Source organism: Xyrauchen texanus, chromosome 16 (genome assembly GCF_025860055.1).
Source record: "Xyrauchen texanus isolate HMW12.3.18 chromosome 16, RBS_HiC_50CHRs, whole genome shotgun sequence".
In the NCBI taxonomy this organism is placed as follows: domain Eukaryota; kingdom Metazoa; phylum Chordata; class Actinopteri; order Cypriniformes; family Catostomidae; genus Xyrauchen; species Xyrauchen texanus.
Window position 1 is genome coordinate 10,003,170 of NC_068291.1, and position 25,084 is coordinate 10,028,253.

At 41.9% G+C, this 25,084-nt stretch overlaps 1 protein-coding gene across 1 annotated transcript in view; it reads right to left on the reverse strand.

Annotated features, from left to right (window-relative positions):
- LOC127657223 (ALK tyrosine kinase receptor) overlaps window positions 1-25,084 on the reverse strand; it is a 751,733-nt gene that overhangs the window by 425,695 nt on the left and 300,954 nt on the right. The window contains exon 3 of the mRNA XM_052145921.1: window positions 4,392-4,538. Within this exon, the coding sequence (XP_052001881.1) occupies window positions 4,392-4,538 (147 nt within the window). The remainder of the gene's footprint in view (window positions 1-4,391; window positions 4,539-25,084) is intronic.

Genomic DNA, 25,084 nt, shown 5'->3' on the forward strand with positions numbered 1-25,084 from the left:
CCATTACACCACCACCACCAGCCTGCACAGTGGTAACAAGGCATGATGGATCCATGTTCTCATTCTGTTTACGCCAAATTCTGACTCTACCATCTGAATGTCTCAACAGAAATCGAGACTCATCAGACCAGGCAACATTTTTCCAGTCTTCAACTGTCCAATTTTGGTGAGCTCTTGCAAATTGTAGCCTCTTTTTCCTATTTGTAGTGGAGATGATTGGTACCCGGTGGGGTCTTCTGCTGTTGTAGCCCATCCGCCTCAAGGTTGTGCATGTTGTGGCTTCACAAATGCTTTGCTGCATACCTCGGTTGTAACGAGTGGTTATTTCAGGCAAAGTTGCTCTTCTATCAGCTTGAATCAGTCGGCGCATTCTCCTCTGACCTCTAGCATCAACAAGGCATTTTCGCCCACAGGACTGCCGCATACTTGATGTTTTTCCCTTTTCACACCATTCTTTGTAAACCCTAGAAATGGTTGTGCGTGAAAATCCCAGTAACTGAGCAGATTGTGAAATACTCAGACTGGCCCGTCTGGCACCAACAACCATGCCACGCTCAAAATTGCTTAAATCACCTTTCATTACAGCATGTGAAATGCTGTAATGGCTCTTTTCAGTAAAGTTTTTGAACAATAAGCTCAGCGTTTGTATATCTGATGTTTACTGTGGCCCTACACATTTAATTGGTTACAGGTCACTAATTTTATTAAGTGGGTATGCAATATATTGATCTGGCATGATACAGGCTAAAAGAAAGAAAATAAAAAACATACCACCCCAATACTTTCACACAGAATGCCCAAGCAAGTTTTAAAGTGGTCATATCACAAGAAATTGAATTTGCCTTGCTCTTTAGAGATAAGAGAGTTTGATATACTTTGAAAATTTACAGTTCTGTAACTTTCACTCATCAAAATTCTGAACACACACAGTTGCAAAACAGGCTTGCTCTGAACGTCTGCAGCTTTCAAGTGAAATGAATGTGTTATCACATGATCACATGAAATAAATGTTGTTGATGTTTTACTTTATGTTCAGAAACCAACATGATCACATGGGAAGTCAGCATGTTGTTTCCGAGAGTTCCAATAACCTAGGGTCGGACACATTATGCAGACTCATTGACAAGTGCCATCTCCTATAATTTTTGCATCGGCTCAAACATGTTTACATTCCATTAAGGTACAACTGGAATCGTGCTGCATCAGCAGCATGGGAAACATGGGTTCAGATCCCTTTCTGGACATTTCACCCAGAAAATGTTCCCACATGCATCCATGCATCCAACAACACTTACCACTTTGGCCACTGGGGGCAGTGTTTCGAATAGTAAGCACAGGCTTATTTTAGCAAAAGAAATATCAACATACTGTTTCCGATTTCACTGTGAGATCACTCTGCAGAAATGTGATCCATCCACTCACAATGAGGTGATGCGGAAGCAAGAAAGATACTGTTCCTGACATCAAAACGAAGGGTGAAAGGTAAACAACTGCCAAATGTCGCGTTTCCTGACTGTAGCATCTGTAAGTCTTAATTTCCATTAAAGGATTCAAAATTGGGAAAGAGTGGCTAATGTTTACTTATTAAAAGTCCCTGATCATTTCCATCTGATCTTAAAAGTGACACATTTCAGCAGGGATAGTTTTATGAATCAGTCACAAAAACAAATTACATGATAGAAAACCTGCAGCGAAAGAGTAAGTTCTGTTACTTCAGATGCAAAGATAAAGATTACATAGATGACTTTAAAGGCACAATAGAAAAAAAAGAAAAGAACACACACACACACACACACACACACACACACACACACACACACACACACACACACACACATATATATATATATATATATATACACATACACTCACCTAAAGGATTATTAGGAACACCATACTAATACTGTGTTTGACCCCCTTTCGCCTTCAGAACTGCCTTAATTCTACGTGGCATTGATTCAACAATGTGCTGAAAGCATTCTTTAGAAATGTTGGCCCATATTGATAGGATAGCATCTTGCAGTTGATGGAGATTTGTGGGATGCACATCCAGGGCACGAAGCTCCCGTTCCACCACATCCCAAAGATGCTCTATTGGGTTGAGATCTGGTGACTGTGGGGCCATTTTAGTACAGTGAACTCATTGTCATGTTCAAGAAACCAATTTGAAATGATTCGAGCTTTGTGACATGGTGCATTATCCTGCTGGAAGTAGCCATCAGAGGATGGGTACATGGTGGCCATAAAGGGATGGACATGATCAGAAACAATGCTCAGGTAGGCCGTGGCATTTAAACGATGCCCAATTGGCACTAAGGGGCCTAAAGTGTGCCAAGAAAACATCCCCCACACCATTACACCACCACCACCAGCCTGCACAGTGGTAAGAAGGCATGATGGATCCATGTTCTCATTCTGTTTATGCCAAATTCTGACTCTACCATCTGAATGTCTCATCAGAAATCGAGACTCATCAGACCAGGCAACATTTTTCCAGTCTTCAACTGTCCAATTTTGGTGAGCTCTTGCAAATTGTAGCCTCTTTTTCCTATTTGTAGTGGAGATGAGTGGTACCCGGTGGGGTCTTCTGCTGTTGTAGCCCATCCGCCTCAAGGTTGTGCGTGTTGTGGCTTCACAAATGCTTTGCTGCATACCTCGGTTGTAACAAGTGGTTATTTCAGGCAAAGTTGCTCTTCTATCAGCTTGACTCAGTCAGCCCATTCTCCTCTGACCTCTAGCATCAACAAAGCATTTTCACCCACAGGACTGCCGCATACTGGATGTTTTTCCCTTTTCACACCATTCTTTGTAAACCCTAGAAATGGTTGTGCGTGAAAATCCCAGTAACTGAGCAGATTGTGAAATACTCAGACCGGCCCGTCTGGCACCAACAACCATGCCACGCTCAAAATTGCTTAAATCACCTTTCTTTCCCATTCTGACATTCAGTTTGGAGTTCAGGAGATTGTCTTGACCAGGACCACACCCCTAAATGCATTGAAGCAACTGCCATGTGATTGGTTGATTAGATAATTGCATTAATGAGAAATTGAACAGGTGTTCCTAATAATCCTTTAGGTGAGTGTATATATATATATATTATTTGCCAATTGTATTATATTAGACATAAAATAATACATATACTAAAAACTTTTTAAAAACTTTTTGCATCATCTGACAAAATTAAATCTTGATTGGAAAATGATGCCCAATTATTCAAATATTCTGTTAACAAGTGATATTTACCTTAAATTTTATTTTTCACATCATTATTTTTCACATCACATCTCAAATATGTTCTTCACTGACAATTTCTTTTGAAAAAACAAACAAACACACACAAAAAAATATAAAGTAAATTTTTTTCGGCCATGATGCGATAACGCCGAAACTGTGGGACAGTCGTAATTTGTGTAAAACAAATCACTTTCAAACACAAAAAATTAAATAAATAGTTAATTAAAAAATTAAATTATGATACATTTCACAATTACAATGCGTTATATAACAAAATGGGGGGAAAACATATTTTAGTTTGAATGAAAATGAACCTCTGGTTCATAGTGCCTGTAGTACACCATCTACATGTCAGCCTACCCAGTTTTAAGTATGGCTATCATGCACCTTAATTACAGACTACTATCCAAAAGTGTCTTGCTTAAAAAGATAGACTTCCCCATGATCAATCTATGTTGTAGTTCCTTTATGATTCTGTAAGCATGTTTATGATCATTTCATAGTGTTGTATTCCTGCCGTGCTGCTGCATGTGTGAAAAGAACAAGCTCCACGCACGGCTGCTGCACCGAGGGATTGAACAGCATGCAGAACTGCGACATTTGTCTTTGAAGTGCAGGAGCTGTGCTTGAAGAGTTCATAATTTCCCAACCTTCTCTTGCAACCTGACTATCTAATGAGGCTTTCCTAATGCTCATTCTCGACCCTCACTTTCTATTTCCAACTCTTTTAGGTTTATCTCCTTCTCTCTTTTGCATATCATCTCCATTCCACATAATTTCAACTACCTTGCTTTCTGAGAAAAAAATGAAATTATGATCCATATAGGGTGAGGATCGTCTCTCTGTTCTCTACTTTACCCAACCACATCTCCGTTAAACCTCCCATGCCCAGTTCAATTCCTGGGATTTAAATCTTGTGAATTGAAGTAGTGAAATGAAGGAAAAGTTGTGATGGGAACCTTTTTAATTTATTTTAGATGGGCAAGGGCAATTTAATCAAAGCCACAATGAACCTAAAGCCTTTTTTACCCCTTCACAAAGCATTTAATTTTTTTATCAGATGTGTCTGGGAGTTGAAAGTATCTGAAATGCCGCTGTGGCTAAATGTGGCAAAGCATCATTACAGTTGCTTTACAACAAAGGAAGCCTTTTACCTTCTTCCCACCCCTGGGAGCTTGCTTTTGTCTTCTGCATTGTCTCGTCCTTCACCCATGAGTCGTCTGCTGATGTTAAACTCCAAGCAAACTCAGGATAGTATCCAGGAGGCCCACGGTCACATAACTTTCCATTTGTGAAACAATCTGATAGAGAGAGAAATATGATTTTAATAATCATTATCTTCAGTTCATTATAATTTGTTAAAACTGTCATTAATACATCACGGCTTGATTACATCTGGTCAAATTAACATTTGTGTATGAAAACATAAAGGTGTGTTTAAATATCTGAAACTCCAGACTTTTCTAAATTTCTAAGAATATCCTATACACAAACATGTCTGCTTATGTCTGGATGTGTAATTATGCCTCATGATTTCATGCAGTACTATGCAAAAATCTGAGGCCGCATTTAAAATCTAAATTTAACCGGAAAAATAAAATAAATATGAAATGTGTAAAATTCTGCAAAATTACTAAATATGTGTCAGCCCAAGGAAAGGCTTCCCCAGTTGAGTCTTGATTCCATTGTTAAACATCTTAAACATCTTAGGGACTTTTATCCTTGCAACTTTTGCCCTTGGCTTCTTCACAGTGGTCTGTAAGGCATTATTTTTTGTAAAGCTGCTTTGGAACAATATGCATTGTGAAAAGCCCTATACAAATACATTAAATTGAATTAAATTGAATTTGCATATGCAAAGATTGCACATTGTTCATTATTTAACAGAATTGAAAAACTCTAGTCATAAATTGAGTGTGTTTTAGAGAGAGTGCAATGTCAGGTGAAAGTAGATTAAATGTCACATGGAGTTTTAATTCAATAATGATGTGTCAAAGTACATTAGCCTAGATTATCTCATAAGCTTATCGCTTAGCTCTGTCATGTTAATATTTATAAAACTTGAATTCATATAATCTTGAATGTCAAAAGCCATTTTTCAGTACAACAAAAGCATTAAGCACAATGACATCGAACTTTAATGTGATTATTGTGTCACAGCTCAGTTTCCAATTTCTCCCACTGTGACATCAAACATACAACACTTTCCCTGTGGTTTTGTATGCATTTATTTATTTTATTAGTTTATTGTGCTAGAATGGCTTCCAAACCATATTCCAACTGTGTTATATTCCAACCACATATTCCTTATGTATTCACTGGATTGTTAAAGCACCAATGGGACCAGTTGTTCATCAGAGTATTGCTGCTTGAAACCCCAGGCAGCGTACAAATTTGCAAGCTTTCTGTTCACTTGCCTGCTCTGTGTGTGTTTCCTAGGTACTTGCTGCATGTATTGTTAAGTCAGATCTTTTATTCCTCAGAAGGCTTAATGGACTCAAGTGTATACATGTTTTTAGTGGCAACAGTGCTGTGATAAAAGACACCAATGTTTAATAAAGATGTAAGTTTATTATTAACAATTATGAATACTTGTAAATAAAAATGTATTCTGCAAAGTAATATTTACATTTACATTTACATATATGCATTTGGCAGACGCTTTTATCCAAAGCGACTTACAGAGCACTTATTACAGGGACAATCCCCCTAGAGCAACCTGGAGTTAAGTGCCTTACTCAAGGACACAATGGTGGTGGCTGTGGGGATCAAACCGACAACCTTCTGATTACCAGTTATGTGCTTTAGCCCACTTTACCACAACCACTTAGATTCATTAATCTAACTGTAGGCTGTTTGTGATTAGTAAAGCACATTAATATGGAATAACCAGTCACAGGTGTGTGTATATAGAGTAGTTCCCTTTAGTAGAAACCCGAGCAGCATAATCACATTGGGACATGCCCTGAGTGTCTCATGGTCTGAAGCCCTTGTACAATCACGTCAATTTATTGGCTGGTGGCACTTAAGCGACGGCCCTTGGGATCTATGTCACAGGCCCATAAAAGCATATATAAAATATGTAAATAAAATGTAAATAATCGGCCACTTTTGTGATTGTGAAGAGCAATGCTTAATTAAAAGTGAGTGATATTTCTACGCGTTAAGGGTCTTTCACATGACTCGCGCCAGCGCTGCAGAAAACATTGAAGTCTTTAAAGTGAGCAGGAGGAAGGTTTGAGTTGCCGATTGAATACTGGTCAGTAAATTTTTTACATGTTTTGTTCATATTTTAATCGTATTTGTTTTTTGTAATATTATGTTGTTCATATGTAATGTTTTATTGGCCACCACTGTCACTGCGGTGGAAAAAAATATTAATCTGCTGCTGGTGGTGTCTCTGTTGTTCATCTGTTCTCTTCATAAATAAATAAATGCATGATCTGCTATATGCTCGTCCTGTAAGTTCATGATTAAAAATGAAAATGTGAATGAAAATAAAAGCTATTAAATGTCTTATTATCAATAAAATATGAAAATTTAAATGACGGGTAATAATAGATTATGATGGAATTTTTACGACCCTGTTCATCAAAATGACGGACGATGAGAAAGTCTAACGCAAGCACTGTATGTGACTTGTTGTTTTTTTTCATAGTTGAATTTCAAACAAGTAAACACGCTACTAAGACAGACAGAATACATGGACAAGTTCTTGAACAGGAAAAAATATTGTCGATGGTTAGCCTATGTGGGATAGTGGTGTGCCGTATAATTTTTTTATCAAAAAAAGTCTGCTGTGGCAGAAAAAAGATTGGGAAACACTGGTTTATACGGCGTAAATTTAAGGGCAATTTTAATGTGGATACTTCCAAGCGTTACAAGGGTCTGACAAGGACAGCTGCCCTTTTTTGAAGGCTTGCAATTTCTCACCACGAGGCATTATCCCCACTTGTTCCAGTTTCAAGGCATCCAGATTTGGAGCTTCATGTGCGGGAGCTGTTTGGGATTTCAGCTTTGTGTCTGAGAAATTTGGAGTTCGAACAGAAATCAGGTTCTTCCTCATGTTTGTCGCCCTCCCCATGAGCAAAAACGTGAGTCCCGTCAGACATGCTCTGAGGCCTAGCTGGGCGGCCATTTTCTGATGAACAAAGTGTGCAAAAACGGGCATTCTGGTGAGACAACAGAGGCGCACGGTTATCTCTGCACGATTTTTTTGTGGTGGCATGGATGTCGCTTTTTTCAGTCTACTGTTGGAACTACACACAAACGTTTTGCAGTCCAACAAAGTGCATCACGTTAAGGAATGACTGACTTAATATCGGCTCCATTTAAAATTTCCCTCCTGTTTTTCCCCCCGAGGCTCGTGCTGGGGAACGAGTTGTTCAAGGCGATTCTTTTGTTTGCGAGGGTGTTTCCCACTATCCGGGTGCTACACGTTGTTTCACATTATATGCTGGGATCGGTTTAGTGTCTAACCCATTTTTCAGTACACCAATTTAGCTCGGTTTCCACTGTAATTTACACTGGCAAACGAGCATTGAATATTTTCAGCTTGAGTTTGGCCTCTGCCTCCATGACCAAGGGTCATCACACATTGTCCCCCATAATGAATGCTGTGCCATTGTAGCGAACCAGTTTTCTCAAATAAACATTCCCCCAAATGTTCATACACTTTTCCCCATACAAATACCAGGGAAAAAATTTTTTCTGTCAGCATTCCTGCTGTAGATACATTTTAGATGTGCTCATAATTTATGCCTAAATACAAAAATGGAAAAAATATGATCAAATGCCCTTCAACCAGACACAACCCGGCTTCTCTCCGCTGTGCCACTAGTTCTGGAAAAGTCATCAAAAGTAAGCCAAGTGCGCCATCTAGTGGTTACAGGTCGCGCTGCAGGCAAGAGCCATGCATTAATCCCTCAGTCTGACTATCTGTCTGCTTGGCAGCAGCTGTATGGCATTTTGAACTGGTACTTCGAACAATAAATCCATCCATCCATCCATCGTCAACCGCTTATCCTGTGTACAGGGTCGCGGGGGGCTGGAGCCTATCCCAGCTAACATTGGGCGAAAGGCGGGGGACACCCTGGACAGGTCGCCAGTCCATCGCAGGAACTATAATCAATTTATGTAATTCAATTCAGGTGGGCTCCAGTGGGGATTGTTCAGTGGGGTTGTTCCGACAGACGTTTCTGTTCAGGAAGCCCTGTTTTTGATTCGGGAAATTCATACTCTCTTAGAAAAAGGGGCAATAAAAGAGATTTCCCCTTCTTAGAGAGAATGCGGCTTTTACGGTCATTATTTTCTGTTCATTATTAGTCCCATTCTGGATTTTGAGATGTTTGAATTTCCCTCTAATGAAATGTCAATAAAATAAAAAATGTCAAAAGTGCAGCTGGGGACTGGTTTCTGACAATATATTTGAAGGACGCTCATTTCCATATGCAGATTGTGCCAAAGCACAGGCACATTCTCAGATTCACTTACGGGGGCAACAGTATGAATTTTGCATCTTTCCGTTCTGACATGCACTGGCACCACGCACATTCACAAAATGTATAGATGCAGATTTGATGCTCTTGAGGCTTCAAGGCATCCACGTTTTGAATTATCTCAATGATTGGTTGGTGTTAAGACCTCGTTTGGGCAATTTCACCAAGTTCGTTTCTACATCATTTAGCTCGCAGACAATTAAATATCAGGCTTTCTGTCCTCCCCCATTTGAGTCAGGGGAGCATGAAAGATTGCATATGCTTTGCCCAGTTTGGGTGCTGCAAGTTTATGTTGACTGTACTATCCAGTGACTTAAGTCAGAGCAGTAGTTTGTGTGCTTTGGTGGCTGCAACAGGTGTGTTTTGGTGTCCAAGCATAGACTGTCTCATTGGCTTACTAATGCAAGTGTTTACAAAGTGTACGGTTTACCTTCTGGTATTCAACGCTATTCTACGAGGAACATGGCATCCTCATAGGCTTTGGCTAGAGGTGCGTCCTTAGAGGACATTTGTATGGTGGCAGGGTGGTCCTCTCCACATAAATTTGATAGATTGTATAATCTGGATGAGGGTTTGACTCCTGCTTCCCAGGTTCTCTCTGTTGGAGCAGGAGTAAACTCATAATTTTCTCTGATATATTAAGACGATTTAGCTCGCTTGTGCGTCGCTATATGCTTGCCACATGGGCGTAGACAGTTGGCAGCTACTGTTCGCATGTCATGAATGTACATATATCGTTCCCAATGCGATTATGCAGCTCGAGTTCCTACGAAAGGGAATGTCTGGATGATGGTTTAAACAGAATAACAAATAAATATTAGAATCAAATGAGACAGTTGTGAACATACAGGAAGAGTTATTTAATTTAATAAAGATAGCTCAGATAATTTGATGAGTTTGATGAGAAATGTCTGGGATCTGATATCTTTGACTTTTGATTGCTTACTTTATTATCTTGGCAAATGTGAGCACAGGACTATCAGTTTGTTTTGAACAATGGAAGACAGAGGTAGTGGATTGTGTAGAAACCTGTTTGAAAAAAGTTATTATTTTGCAATTCCATTTGGTGCCGCTACTTGCTCCGAAATAAACACAACCTACAAGCAAAAGTTTCAGTTCAATACTCTGCATTGAAATGAAATACTTGAAATATTAATGTCACCGTTATATGTAATTTGCAATATGCAATTACAATTGTTCACAATGTGGTACATCAAGAAATTAAATAGGGCCAAAGAGATTTAATTTGTGATTTTCTTTCCCAAAGGTCCAGGTTGCACACTATGCAATTAATACATTTAATAAATCATCTATAAATCATTCCCTCATTTAGGGTATATATTTAAACAAATAACATCACATCTTCTTAATTGAGAGACTCCTTTCATTTCAATGACTCACAATTGTCCCTCTGGGCAAATCTTGTACATTGTAAGTTATCTATCGATCTGATTGCCCCAGAAACTGATCAAGTTCACCAAAAATTGGCACTATCTGTCTAACCAGATTTGGTTTTAAAAAGATGCTGCATTAGAGCTTGTTAATATTGTATGGTATAACACTAGAGCAAGTGGTTGATTTCACTTTCCTTCACTTAGTGTTTTTCATGCACAACTGCTATGAGTCATTTGTTAAAAACATCAGATTATGGTGTTTAAATGCCAGCGGGAAACTTAGGTCTCAAAAGATGTGAAATGCTGTAATGGCTCTTTTCAGTAAAGTTTTTGAACAATAAGCTCAGCGTTTGTATATCTGATGTTTACTGTGGCTCTACACATTTAATTGGTTACAGGTCACTAATTTTATTAAGTGGGTATGCAATATATTGATCTGGCATGATACAGGCTAAAAGAAAGAAAATAAAAAACATACCACCCCAATACTTTCACACAGAATGCCCAAGCAAGTTTTAAAGTGGTCATATCACAAGAAATTGAATTTGCCTTGCTCTTTAGAGATAAGAGAGTTTGATATACTTTGAAAATTTACAGTTCTGTAACTTTCACTCATCAAAATTCTGAACACACACAGTTGCAAAACAGGCTTGCTCTGAACGTCTGCAGCTTTCAAGTGAAATGAATGTGTTATCACATGATCACATGAAATAAATGTTGTTGATGTTTTACTTTATGTTCAGAAACCAACATGATCACATGGGAAGTCAGCATGTTGTTTCCGAGAGTTCCAATACCCTAGGGTCGGACACATTATGCAGACTCATTGACAAGTGCCATCTCCTATAATTTTTGCATCGGCTCAAACATGTTTACATTCCATTAAGGTACAACTGGAATCGTGCTGCATCAGCAGCATGGGAAACATGGGTTCAGATCCCTTTCTGGACATTTCACCCAGAAAATGTTCCCACATGCATCCATGCATCCAACAACACTTACCACTTTGGCCACTGGGGCCAGTTTTTCGAATAGTAAGCACAGGCTTATTTTAGCAAAAGAAATATCAACATACTGTTTCCGATTTCACTGTGAGATCACTCTGCAGAAATGTGATCCATCCACTCACAATGAGGTGATGCGGAAGCAAGAAAGATCAAAACGAAGGGTGAAAGGTAAACAACTGCCAAATGTCGCGTTTCCTGACTGTAGCATCTGTAAGTCTTAATTTCCATTAAAGGATTCAAAATTGGGAAAGAGTGGCTAATGTTTACTTTTAATAAGGTCCCTGATCATTTCCATCTGATCTTAAAAGTGACACATTTCAGCAGGGATAGTTTTATGAATCAGTCACAAAAACAAATGACGTGATAGAAAACCTGCAGCGAAAGAGTAAGTTCTGTTACTTCAGATGCAAAGATAAAGATTACGTAGAGGACTTTAAAGGCACAATAGAAAAAAAAGAAAAGAACACACACACACACACACACACACACACACATATATATATATACACTCACCTGAAGGATTATTAGCAACACCATACTAATACTGTGTTTGACCCCCTTTCGCCTTCAGAACTGCCTTAATTCTACGTGGCATTGATTCAACAATGTGCTGAAAGCATTCTTTAGAAATGTTGGCCCATATTGATAGGATAGCATCTTGCAGTTGATGGAGATTTGTGGGATGCACATCCAGGGCACGAAGCTCCCGTTCCACCACATCCCAAAGATGCTCTTTTGGGTTGAGATCTGGTGACTGTGGGGGCCATTTTAGTACAGTGAACTCATTGTCATGTTCAAGAAACCAATTTGAAATGATTCGAGCTTTGTGACATGGTGCATTATCCTGCTGGAAGTAGCCATCAGAGGATGGGTACATGGTGGCCATAAAGGGATGGACATGGTCAGAAACAATGCTCAGGTAGGCCGTGGCATTTAAACGATGCCCAATTGGCACTAAGGGGCCTAAAGTGTGCCAAGAAAACATCCCCCACACCATTACACCACCACCACCAGCCTGCACAGTGGTAACAAGGCATGATGGATCCATGTTCTCATTCTGTTTACGCCAAATTCTGACTCTAACATCTGAATGTCTCATCAGAAATCGAGACTCATCAGACCAGGCAACATTTTTCCAGTCTTCAACTGTCCAATTTTGGTGAGCTCTTGCAAATTGTAGCCTCTTTTTCCTATTTGTAGTGGAGATGAGTGGTACCCGGTGGGGTCTTCTGCTGTTGTAGCCCATCCGCCTCAAGGTTGTACGTGTTGTGGCTTCACAAATGCTTTGCTGCATACCTCGGTTGTAACGAGTGGTTATTTCAGGCAAAGTTGCTCTTCTATCAGCTTGAATCAGTCAGCCCATTCTCCTCTGACCTCTAGCATCAACAAAGCATTTTCACCCACAGGACTGCCGCATACTGGATGTTTTTCCCTTTTCACACCATTCTTTGTAAACCCTAGAAATGGTTGTGTGTGAAAATCCCAGTAACTGAGCAGATTGTGAAATACTCAGACCGGCCCGTCTGGCACCAACAACCATGCCACGCTCAAAATTGCTTAAATCACCTTTCTTTCCCATTCTGACATTCAGTTTGGAGTTCAGGAGATTGTCTTGACCAGGACCACACCCCTAAATGCATTGAAGCAACTGCCATGTGATTGGTTGATTAGATAATTGCATTAATGAGAAATTGAACAGGTGTTCCTAATAATCCTTTAGGTGAGTGTAGATGGCAGCCAGAAGTTTGGAGTAATGTAAAGATTTTGCTCTTATAGAAAGAAATCGGTACTTTTATTCACCAAAGTGGCATTCAACTGATCACAATGTATAGTCAGGACATTAATATTGTGAAACATTACTATTACAATTTGAAAAAAAAAAATCTGAAATTCTTAAACTACAAAGAGTTCTCATCAAAAAAACTTCCAAAAGATCCTTGGCATTCTAGCTGTCAATTTGTCCTTATATTCAGGTGACATGTCACAATGAATGTAGCACTTGACTTAGATGTGGCTGTCTTGTCAGACACTTCGGCACAGTGATCGAACAAAAGCTCAATAGGGTGAAGATCCATAACACTCTTTTCCAATTATCTGTTGTCCAACGTCTGTGTTTCTTTTCCCACTCTAACCTTTTCTTTTTGATTTTCTGTTTCAAAAGTGGCATTTTATTCGCAATTAATCCCATAAGGCCTGTGCCCCTGAGTCTTCTCTTTACTGTTGTACATGAAACTGGTGTTGTGGGTAGAATTCAATTTAGTTGTCAGCTGAGGACATTTGAGGTGTCTATTTCTCAAACTAGAGACTGATGTACTTATCCTCTTTTTTAGTTGTATATCTGGACATCTACATCTCTTTCTGTACTTGTTAGAGCCAGTTGTCCTTTGTCTTTGAAGATTTTATTGTACACCTTTGTATGAAACCTATCAATCATTGTATAGCCTTCATTCCTCAAAACAATGATTGACTGATGAGTTTCTAGAGAAAGCTGTATCTTTTTTGCCATTTTTTACCTAATATTGACCTTAAGACCTGCTAGTCTATTGCATACTGTGGCAACACAAAAACAAACACAAAGACAATGTTTAACAAACCAAATAGCTTTCAGCTGTTTGATAAAATGGCAAGTGATTTTCTAGTACCAAATTAGCAATTTAGCATGATTACTCAAGGATAAGGTGTTGGAATGAAGACTGCTGGAAATGGGGCCCATCCAGATTTGATCAAAAATGACTTTTTTTCAAATAGTGATGGTGCTAATTTTACATTAATTATGTCCTGACTATACTTTGTGATCAGCTGAAAGAAACTTTGGTGAATTAAAGTACCAATTTCCTTTTGAAAGAACAAAATCTGTACATTATTCCAAACTTTATTTTTTTTATTTATATAAAATGAGTTCATTTAATGCTAAGGGTCCTGGAAAATGTAGAAAATGATCATAGAACACTAAATTATGAAAGGTTAAGGTGCAAAAACCCTTGACTAACATTACAAGTGGACTTCATGGACAATGTGTCCTTGGTCTATGAAATCACGTTCTTAAAATTGCATTTCCCCACTCTACTCGTTCCAAATAAGGCTTGAGGGAAACGGTTCAACAAAGCCTGTGACAAGTTCTGGATGTGTCACATGTCTCCTGAACCACCAGTGTGGCAAACTAAGAGAGAATTGATGACTTACCAGATGGCCAAGGACAAGGATTTTATTGGCCATTCATCCTCATTTAGAACCCTCACTTATCTAATGTCTTAATTCCCTGAATGTGTGCTCATATCCCCTTTGACATACATTGAAGCAAACACTTAGAACCACTTAATCACAATAACCCTGAAAATAACTGCAATTAAGCTGTTAATATCTCTGTTTTAGCTTTGTGTCCTTCTTTTCACATCAAACAATATCACAAAATTCACCAACTTAAACTAGTGTAAAACAAAAGATGTCAAGGTTTTCATTTCATAAATTGAAAAGTACATTCATGCACTATACACACACATACAGTACACTATACTGTATAAGTATATTATACTGTATATAAATATGAATAATGTATATCTCAAAGTATGTAAATAATTGATCAAGTGTAAATAGACTATGACTGCATAATAAACAGCAGGGTGCAAAAATGAGACCACAAGTAAAAATGCATTGGTAAAACATTACATTAAGGTTCTTTTTGTTAACATTATTTAATGCATTAGGGATCATGAACTAACAATGAACAGCATTTGTTAACTTGGTTAATGTTAATTTATCAAAATAGTGTATTGTTTGTTCATTACCCATTTGACTAATATACAAGTTTTCATGTAAAAAATGTATTTAAAAACTAGGTTACTGTTGTAACCTCTGTTCCCTGATGGAGGGAACGAGACGTTGTGTCGAGTGAAGTGACGCTAGGGGACTTTTCTTGAAGGCCTCAGTTATCTCTGAACTTTAGAAAAGGCCAATGAAAATTTGGCAGACAGAATTTGCATGTCCCTCCCCCGTACATATGGGTATAAAGGGAGGGAATCATGTCTCTGTACATTCAGGTTTTGCACTGAGGAGCCGAGAATAAAGTTAGGCCATTGCAATGGCTCGGTTCAGCATCTCGTTCCCTCCATCAGAGAATGGAGGCTACAACAGTAACCTAGACGTTCCCCGTCTGTCACTCACTTCAACGTTGTGTTAAGTGAAGCGACACTAGGGTTCCCTATTCAATCAAGCCTTGCACTGAACCATGTACGTGCACTGCTGATGCAGGTGCACGTACACGGTTCAGTGCAATAAACTTCATAAACTTTTTAGGTTCCCGGTACCCCGAAGGGGGGAACAAAGTGACATGCCAAGCATGGGAGCAGGCCGTGCCAGCCATGCCTTTTCTCTCTCTATGTTTCTTGCATAGAGTTCAAGCGGCTGTCTTAACGCTATCACATGCATCGGGGAAGGCGTTCTTTTCCAACTCCTATTCTTTCAGGGGGAAAAGACTCTGCAGAGACCACCACCTACCCAGGCTGGGGGGAAATAAAGAGTGGTGAAATATGTTACATGGGTTTTCAGGCCACATGTGGAAATGTTGCAGTGGTAGATCCTACCTGCTGAGAGGGAGGTGTAGCGGGGACTGCCCAAGGGAGACGCTGGTCCATACCATGGAAAATACACACAGGGGGATTAATCCACAAGGGCCCATCCTGTGGAGCACCTATTCCAGTACAGAGTCATTTTAGTACCCGTAATGGTTCTGGTAGGGGAACCTCTGAATTCACGGACCAGAGGGCTAGGGAGGAAGAACATCCAGGGAGCGTGAATCTAGTGGACTCTCCTGGGGGAATAGAGTGCACGTGATCACCTCAGTGGAGGGGAAGGGTGCTATGTGCAAGCGGAACACCCGGTCAGATGTTCCACATTCCCGAGTTCTACGTGCTCTGACCTGAGAGAACACGGGACGAGACCAACTCAACCCTGAGATTGTAGAATCTCGTAAAGGTATTGGGTGTTGCCCAGCCCGCTGCTCTGCAGATGTCTGCTAGGGAGGTGCCATTTTCCAGTGCCCACGAGGATACCACACTTCTCGTCGAGTGTGCTCGAACCCACAAGGGGGCATGGCCTGGGAGGGTTCAACCTCCAGGCGCCTCTAAGAAACCTGATAATCTGATCGTGCTTCCCTAGGGACTTACCGTCCACTGCGTCGTGGTGAGCCGATATGGCGTCTACATAGACCTTCAAGGTGGAGGGGGACAGCCTCCCCTCCAATCTCTCTTGCAGAAACGAGAGCACTTACCAGACTGTGCATCTCTGCGGGTTTTCAGATTGTGAAGAACACCAATGTGTGAACAAGCGGCACTTTAGGGCATAAAGTTGCCTGGTAGAAGGAGCACTGGTTTGGTTGATCATGTCTACGACAGCAGGTGGCAGGCCAATTAGAACTTCCGCATCCCATCCAGGGGCCAGACGTGGAGGTTCCAGAGGTCTGGGCGTGGATGCCAGAGGGTGCCCAGTCCCTCAGAATTCGCCATGGAGGGGCTGCCGCAAGGAGCGTGAGATCCGAGAACCAAGTCCGTGTGGGCCAGTAGGGGGCCACCAGAGTGACTTATCCCTCGTCCTCCCTGACCTTGCACAGCACCCGTGCAAGCATGCTGACTGGGGGAAATGCATACTTGCACAGCCCTTGGGGCCAGCTGTGTGCCAGTGCGTCTGTCCCGAGGGGAGCCTCCGCTAGGGAGTACCAGAGCGGGAAGTGGGAGGTCTCTTGGGAAGCGAACAGGTCTACCTGTGCTTTGCCGAACTGAAGGGTGAGGGTCAAAATCCCTTGGCTCTTCAGATATATCAATACATATATATATCCTTTTATATCAATATCTATCTATATTCTGTTGCTTATCTTCTTTAATAAAGTGAAGAAATAACTATATGCATGATCACATAATCAATTCTATTTTCTTATGCATAACTGAAATATACTTTGAATCATATGTGTGTTGGAATGTTAACTAGTGTCTTTTAAGGAACATTCCAGAGTCTCTCTCTCTGTCCTGCCCGTAGTCTGAAGGTCCTTTGGGGATAAGCTTAGCTGTGATGAGAGGGGGCAGGGAGAATGTTAAACGTATGTTCTGTGTTTGATCGTTACTTTTCTATGATTAAGTATATGGTTTAAAGTCCTATGCAATACTACCTGAATAGTAGAAGTGTGATTTTCTCTTATTATTTCTTTAGGGAAGAAAGGTATGTTATTTCTACCCCTCTCCTCTGCCTGAGGAGTGAAAATTTTATCTCTCTTGTTTTGGCTTAAATGACCTGATAAATGTGTGCTCTGGTTCCCTTGTGCGCAGAGAAACACTGTCGTTTGTCAGTGTTTCGTGTGTGCGTATTGACCTTCTACCCAGGTTTTGAACCCAGGGAGACACAGCAGGCAGACTCGAAGACGCCCGAGACCATCTGCGAGGTCACTTCAGATGTAAATCTCGGGCCAGGACGACAACTGCGCTGATTAATGTTGATGTGCTATAGCTATCTATATGTTGTGACTTTATGCTCTGTTAGCCAATCAGGAGTGAAATAATAGAATGTACTCCTTGCAAATGGTATAATTGATGTAAGATTTTGTGTAATGTATGATTTTGGCTTTCGATCTCCTCGTGAGACTTTGCCTCTGGCTCTACCAATTTCACTGCAAACTATTCTTCAGTAAATTTTGGATTCTTTAATTGAACTTCTTGACTCCTGGTTTTCTTTCTCCATATCTGGTCTGGGTCATAACTGTTATACCCCTAACAGAACCGCTCCCAAATCAGCTGGACTGCCTGGGGGTGGAGCCTCCACTCTCCGCTGAGTGTACCCTGTCACGACAGCGCGTCCACTGCCCCGTTGAGGTTGCCCGGGATATGAGTGGCACGCAACAACCTGAGTCGCTGCTACTCCAAAGGAGGAGATGCGACATGTGACAAGAGCGCACACCACCATGGTGATTTAAGTACGTTATTGTGGTGGTGCTGTCTGAGCGAATCAAAACGTGCTTGCCCCAAAATAGTGGGAGAAACCTCTGCAGGATTACAGCCAGCAACTCTAGGCAGTTGACGTGCCAACCCAGCCGGGGCCCCGTCCGGGAGCCAGTGGCTGCGTGCCCGTTGCACACGGCACCGCAACCCTGTTTGGAGGCGTCTGAGGTGACCAAAATGCGTCTGGACACCTGCAGTAGGGGGACTCCTGTCCGCAGAAAAGAAGTCTGTCTAAGGGTTGGATGTCTGGTGGCATAAAGAGGTGATGAACACATGGTATGTGCCGCGGCGCCATACCCATCTCGGGACCCGAGTCTGAAGCCAGTGCTGAAGCAGTCTTGTATGCTTCAACTCAAGTGGCGCGGCCGCAGCTGAGGATATCATATGCTCCAGGAGCATCCGGAACTGCCATAATGGAACCACTGTGCCTTGTCTGTGCGAACTTATGCAGTTCAGCACCAGCTGCATGCGCTCATTTGTGAGCCACGCTGTCATTGAGACTGACTCTAACTCCATGCTGAGAAAAGAGATACTCTGAACCGAGGAAAGCTTGCTCTTTTCCTCATCGACCTGAAGCACTAGACGGCTGAGGTGCCTCAGCACCTGGTCCCTGTGGGCACACAGAGACTCTCGAGAGTGAGCTAGAATCAGCCAGTCATCGAGGGAGTCAAGTACGCAGATGCCCACTTCCCATATTCGGGCAAGGGCGGCCTCTGCGACCTTCGTGAAGACGCGTGGGGACAAGGACGAGCCGAAGGAGAGGACCTAGTACTAGTACATCAGGCTGCTGGACGTGAGCCGCAAGAAGGGTCTGTGCTGAGGCAAGGTGAGACGTGAAATTACGTATCCTTCAGGTCTGCCACTGCAAACCAATCTAGATGATGGACACACGTTAGAATAAGTTTAAGCGTGAGCACCTTTGAACGGGAGTCCGTGTGAGGCCCGGTTAAAAACTCACAGGTCCAAGATTGGTCGCACCACCTGTCTTGGGTACGATGAAGTGAGGGCCGTAGAACCCTGGCTTTATCTCGGCTGGAGGGACGACTCTATCGCACCCCTGTAGGGCGAGTGCCTGGCGAACTAAATCGAGTCCCAATGGGTTGGAAGCATAAGCAATGCATCCAAGCTCTGAGCAGGGGGCACTAAGGGGACGATTACATATGACGTACCTGGTGGGGCTTCGCAGCGGGGGAAGCAGGTAATATGTTGGGAAGCAAAGTTGCGTCCCGAAACAATTGTGCTGAGAAAAAAAACTCAAAGAACTTACCTTGCTCTGCGTACCAGGCTGAGGGCGGGAAAGTGACTGACGGAGGAGGTCCTATGGAGGCGTCCTCTAGAATCGTCAGAACCGGTCCGCCTGGAGTCTACAGTCAAGGGCAACGAGGCGAGGGGGGCGCGTCTATGGTGCCGTGACTGTAGGTGCTTGGCGCCAGACCACTGTGAGAACGGCATGTGGGGGTGCCGGTTAGGTGACCAAAGGAGTAAGGGAACTGCTCTCTTTTTCCTGGTAATGTGGGAACCGCGGCCTGGGCAATGTGCAACAAGAGGTTTCCCTCCTGGCCCTCCATAGGGGGATGGAGTGGCTTAGATAACAACTCCGAAGCGGTCATCTCCTGTCATCCTTGTTTTTTTTGTCTCAGGAATGCTTGGGAGTCTTCTGGGTCCCGGTAGTGGTTCGTGAGATGGGGCGTCAGCTTCCTGCGGGGAGCTCTATGCTGGGGCTGAGAGCTGGGCCCAGGAGCTGCCTGTTGTTTAGAAGCTGCAGGGAGACGCCCTCGATGAGCAGACGGAGCACGGCTCCCACTGGAATGGCGGCAAGGCATGATGTGGGTGATAGACTCCGTCTGCTTCGTCACTGCCGAAGATTGCAGATTGTTGGGACCCTGCATCTTGACCAGGTTCCGCCACATATGTCGTTCCTGGACCACGAATGTGGGCATCGCCCATCCGAGTGCCGGCGCTGTGACCTTCATGGCCCAGGGGACGCGATCGGTCGTCGAGCGCAGTTCCTACAGCACATCAGGGACAGGAGTACCCAAGTGCAGATCAGGGGGGCCATGATATGCAGGGCGGAGACTGCTTAGGGCCGCTCCGCTGCCAAGGGTAGTGAGAGCGGAGGAGTGGTGAAGCTGGTTTCGGGAAGGAAAAGTCCTCTACTGCTTCGTCAACTCGTCATGCACCTCCGGGAATAAAGGAACTGGGGGGGGCATGGCATTAAGCGGCGCCCTGACCCGAGTAACCAATAGTCTAGCCGTGAGGAGTGAGGGGGGTTCCAGTCCCATGCTCACGGCGGCCCAGGCAAGCATAGCAGACATCTGCCCGTGAGGCGAGCCGCTCTCACCTCGAGCCCAAACGGAAGCAAACGAGCGTGCTGGGGCGGGTGGTTCATGGGGACTTACCCGGTGAAACAGAGCACACTCCAATCCCCAAATCACCTCCATCACCGGCCGTGCCGACCCCAATACCGTAGGAAGGAGGCGCGGTGTGGGGGGGGTGGCTGAAGTAGCTTTCTCTTGGAGGAAAGAAAGCCGCAACCGCAACATTGCCATGGAAATGTTCTCACACTGAGACCATGAGCATTCATAAAACGCTGCCTGCATCTGATCACAGCCCAGATACGTGAGGCAGCTCTTATGACCGTCAGAAGCGGAGAGATAGCTGCCTCATCCTGGAAATACACAAAGGCAGAAAGACATCTTTAAAAAGACGTGTCTTTAAAAAGACGTTCAACACCAATGTGTATACTCTTTTAGAGAAAATATACTTTTTTACTCTTTAAGGAAATGTTGTCGAAGCGCCCAGGGGCAAAGCTACACTGCAGTGAAGGAGAAAGCCAGAGCTACAGAGGTTAGTGGAACAGTAGTGATCTCAGCTTGCTGATCTCACAACCGCTTGGCTCCGAAGAAGAAATCTGAATGTATAGACACATGATTCCCTCCCTTTACACATGTATGTCAGGGGGAGGGACATGAAAATTCTGTCTGCCAAATTTTCATTGACCTTCTCTCAAGTTCAGAGGTAACCGAGGCCTTCAAGAAAGTCCCCTAGTGTCGCTTCACTCGACACAACGTCGAAGTGAGCGACATATGGGGAACTGTTCTCACTCTCAAGGCACCATATACTGCCTCTACAGCACATCAATCTACAGACGCCAAAAGCACCCTCCTGTGTCAGTTTTCCGACAAGCCAGCAACCTCATTGCTTATAATGAGAAACCTTTGGCGTCAATAGACGTGAAGAGCATCCACATTTTTTAATCATGAAAATATATGTTGGGGCACAATTCTGTCATCTTGACATAATATTTAGGGATATTATTTTTTATTTCATTTGAAATCAGAAACATTTATTCACAGTGGTTAATGTTTAATCAGCAATAAAATAAAATGTTGTGACTATGCTTGTGTGTTGTGTCTTTTTGATGAGAACTGGTTAGGTTTAGTTGAAGGGTTGGTGTTGGTTGCTCAAACATATCTACATAATAGTGTAATGTTAATCAAATGATTGTGAACCCATTTAATTGTCTGTTACATGTTTTATATTGTTGATACTTATATGTTCAGGAATGGGGTTGGGTTAAAAAATATAAAATATTGATATAAGGTAAGTAGCCTACACTAAAATGTGAAAGTATGATAAAACATATTGTGGTTAAACACACAAGACTGTAATATCCAAAGTCTGACAGTGACGCCTGCCTCATGAGACTGGGTTTACCTCCTACTACCTCTCACTATTACTGTTTCTCATATAAAATTTTGGTGTTTTACTTGTTTTTCACCTTTTGTGCTAAGGAAATAAATTGTATCTCAAATTGTGTGGTTGAGGAGTTTGATTAAGTGATTGGACTCAGCAAGCAACCATCTAATGACCTAGCAACCACTCAGAACACCTTAGCAACCGAATAGCAACGCCATAACCAAATCCCTCATACCCTAGCATTACGGCAGCCAGTTTTTCACTGACAAGCACCACTCAAATTTTCTTTCAGGAAATCTTAAAATCTAGCTAGAGATTTCAATTATGCACTGCTATACTCAATGTATAGTTAAAAAAATTAAAAGACCTTTTCAAGGGGCAAAGGGGTCTTTTAGCTTAAAATACCGACTTCCCAGATAGCAAAAAATATCCGCACGGCTTCTTTTTGCCGCCGTCCCTAAGCTGTCGGCTATAGGTGCGTCCCACTGGCGGGGATGAAATGTTTGCCACTGAATTCGTCACTCCCATTTCTTGCGATATGCCGCCGGCTTCATTTTCTCTGGCGTTTGCCTCGGGCTGATCGACCGCGGGCGGCTGGCGGCAAGCCGCTTTGAAATACAAGGATTTCTACTCTCAAAATCGATCAGCCATGTTGGCTATTATTATTTTTTGCTCCAAAGCCATTAGGGTTTATAACAGAGTCTTGACTCTTGATTCCACGATAAGGTAAGGTTTAGGAAATGACATTTAAATTAATTTGAAACTTTTTGTTATTTTACCTTTTACAGGTTTTGCAATTATGACCTGTACAAATGTTTAAGAAAGTGTTAAAGTCCCTGTAAAGGCAATAAAAAAAAATCTCAACGCATTATAAATGTTAAATGTATTGCTAAAACACATTACAAAGACTGAACAGTGAAGTTCCGCTGTCGCCATATCTGTTTCCGGTTTACTTGCGCGTCGCCCAAAATGTCTGTTTTTACTCGATGTCTCCAGAATCTTCCGAAAATACTGGCGTCAGCTGATGTTCATCGCGATTGTTGATGCCTTGTCCCCTGCTCCGACAAGCAAGAGGGACAAGGGCTTTAAACTCTACATATCGAGTTATCTGCACAACTACAAGGGTAAGTATTTTAATCTAATGTGGTGTGCCGGCAGATAGCGGCTAAGCTAGTTCGCCACGTGTACATTTTTTATGTAAGGTTAGTATAGAAGCTTGTTTTTTCTTAATTTTAAAGCAGACTGTTTGTTAATTTTTGTGATAATTGTAATATAAATAATATTAACTTGCTCTCCTCTCAGTTTCTAATAAAGATCAGGGCAAAGGTGAAGTCACTGTCAGGGCATTGTGCTATAGGTCCACGAGGAAAACAGATAAACCTCACAGTTTGAGTGTATGGTGAAGCTAGAATTGATAAGACCGCAGTTACAGGCTTCTTACTTTAATAGCCCGATGTTCCTGGGGACTCGGCTAAGGTTATTCATGTTTAATGTAACTCAAATCAAATGAAAACAGTTATTGTAGGCAGGTAAGTTTCCCTAGCTGGTCCCCTCTGTGTAAAATGCGTTCTTATTCAAGTTTTCAACTCAGTCATTCGTTTAAGATGCAATCTTGTGTTATAAGTATTAGGCTATCATGATTATACAGTGAGCAAGCTATATAAATAAGTATTTAATAGAATAAAAGTGTAGAGCAACAACCGAGGGTGTAAGGTAAAGGCTGAATATTGTAGATTTATTACAATATGTTGCATGTTTGAATTAAAATACCTGTGGATATGCAGGTGCACACACTCTACAAAGGCCTGACTGGAGATTTGCCTGATCTATCCGTCCTTCAGGTGAGTAGGGATACAACAATAGCAAATTTCACTGTACAGTATGATATATCAACCAAAATCTGTATACCAATATTTCATTATTTTCTTTTTCCTCCCTTTTACAAACAAATATTCTGCTTCAAAGAAAAAAAATGAAATTGATGTTATCATAAGGGTTCTTCATTATGAACTTGTATGCCATGCATAACATACTGTGGATAGAAATTACAGAGAAAGTTACTGGGATGATAATTGTGGTTATATTATATTACTATTATATTTAGTGTATTGCTAATCAATATATTGTTACTTCCCAGGTGACAGCGGCTCACTTCAAGAGCAGGTGAAGCAAGTTGGGACAATGTTGAAGACATTTGCTCGCGACTGGGCAATCGGGTACAACTTGCAAACAACACCTGTGGTTGTTGGTTTAATTCCCACTGGGGCCACCTGTACATGTAGTAGACCTAGATATAAATGTCATAGTTTAGTAGTTGAAGGACCAGGACTGACTACTTTATTCTTTTATTCTGGGAATCCTTGTAGGTGCAGATCAAACCCTAATGCTGCGACGTCTTGGAGTTTGGCGATGTTGTGCGTAGCATGGACAACAAAATGCTATGCTGCAACATTTCAGTGCCAATGTGTCTGTTGGAGAGTTATCCCTGCCAGGGGATCTGTTACTCCCCCCTAGACACCCAGGAAGATTTGGCGTTGCTTGACAACAGTTTGAGGCAGGATAAAGAGCTCCAGCAACGATTTGTAAGTGTGCTGATTTCGTTTATAACGCCATAGGGTAATCTAAAAAGTAAAATTAAGATTGTACACTGCATATTCTACAGTCTGAATCCACAGCCTGTCACATTTTAAATTTATGAGAAGCTTCAGAGAAATGTAATTTGTAACATGTTTTTTTTTGTATTTTCAGCTTCGGATTTTGGCAATCAAATGTGGGAGGGGCCTAAAGACAACCGTGTGGCGAATGCTTCAGAGTATCTTCTCTAATCACCTTTCCATCAATACAAACTGGACTGGTGTAGGGGATAAAGCATGTTTTAGAGACATGTTCCTGAAGACCATTGTTCAAAGTAAGTTGGATATTTTTTTATATTTAAGTAGATGTGTATGACCTTATGCCATTCAAATGGAATGACAGATCTTTATTTTCTACAGGAGCCATCCGGAAGAACCCGGCAACCCAGGATGCCACTGATGAGGCGATCCAGGTTAACGTTACGCGTTACCTGAAAGGAGCATCTGAACATGAAGGTGGAAAAGGCGCCGCACAGCTGAGAGGGACCCACAGCCGACCCCTTAAACCTAGGCTGACTACTGACACCCCAGCATCACTGACAACTGGAACCCTTTCTTTATCCTGCAGTCAGTAACATCAAGACCCCCTAAAAAAGCCTGCTAAAAGTGTCAGACTACACTCACCCAATCCACACT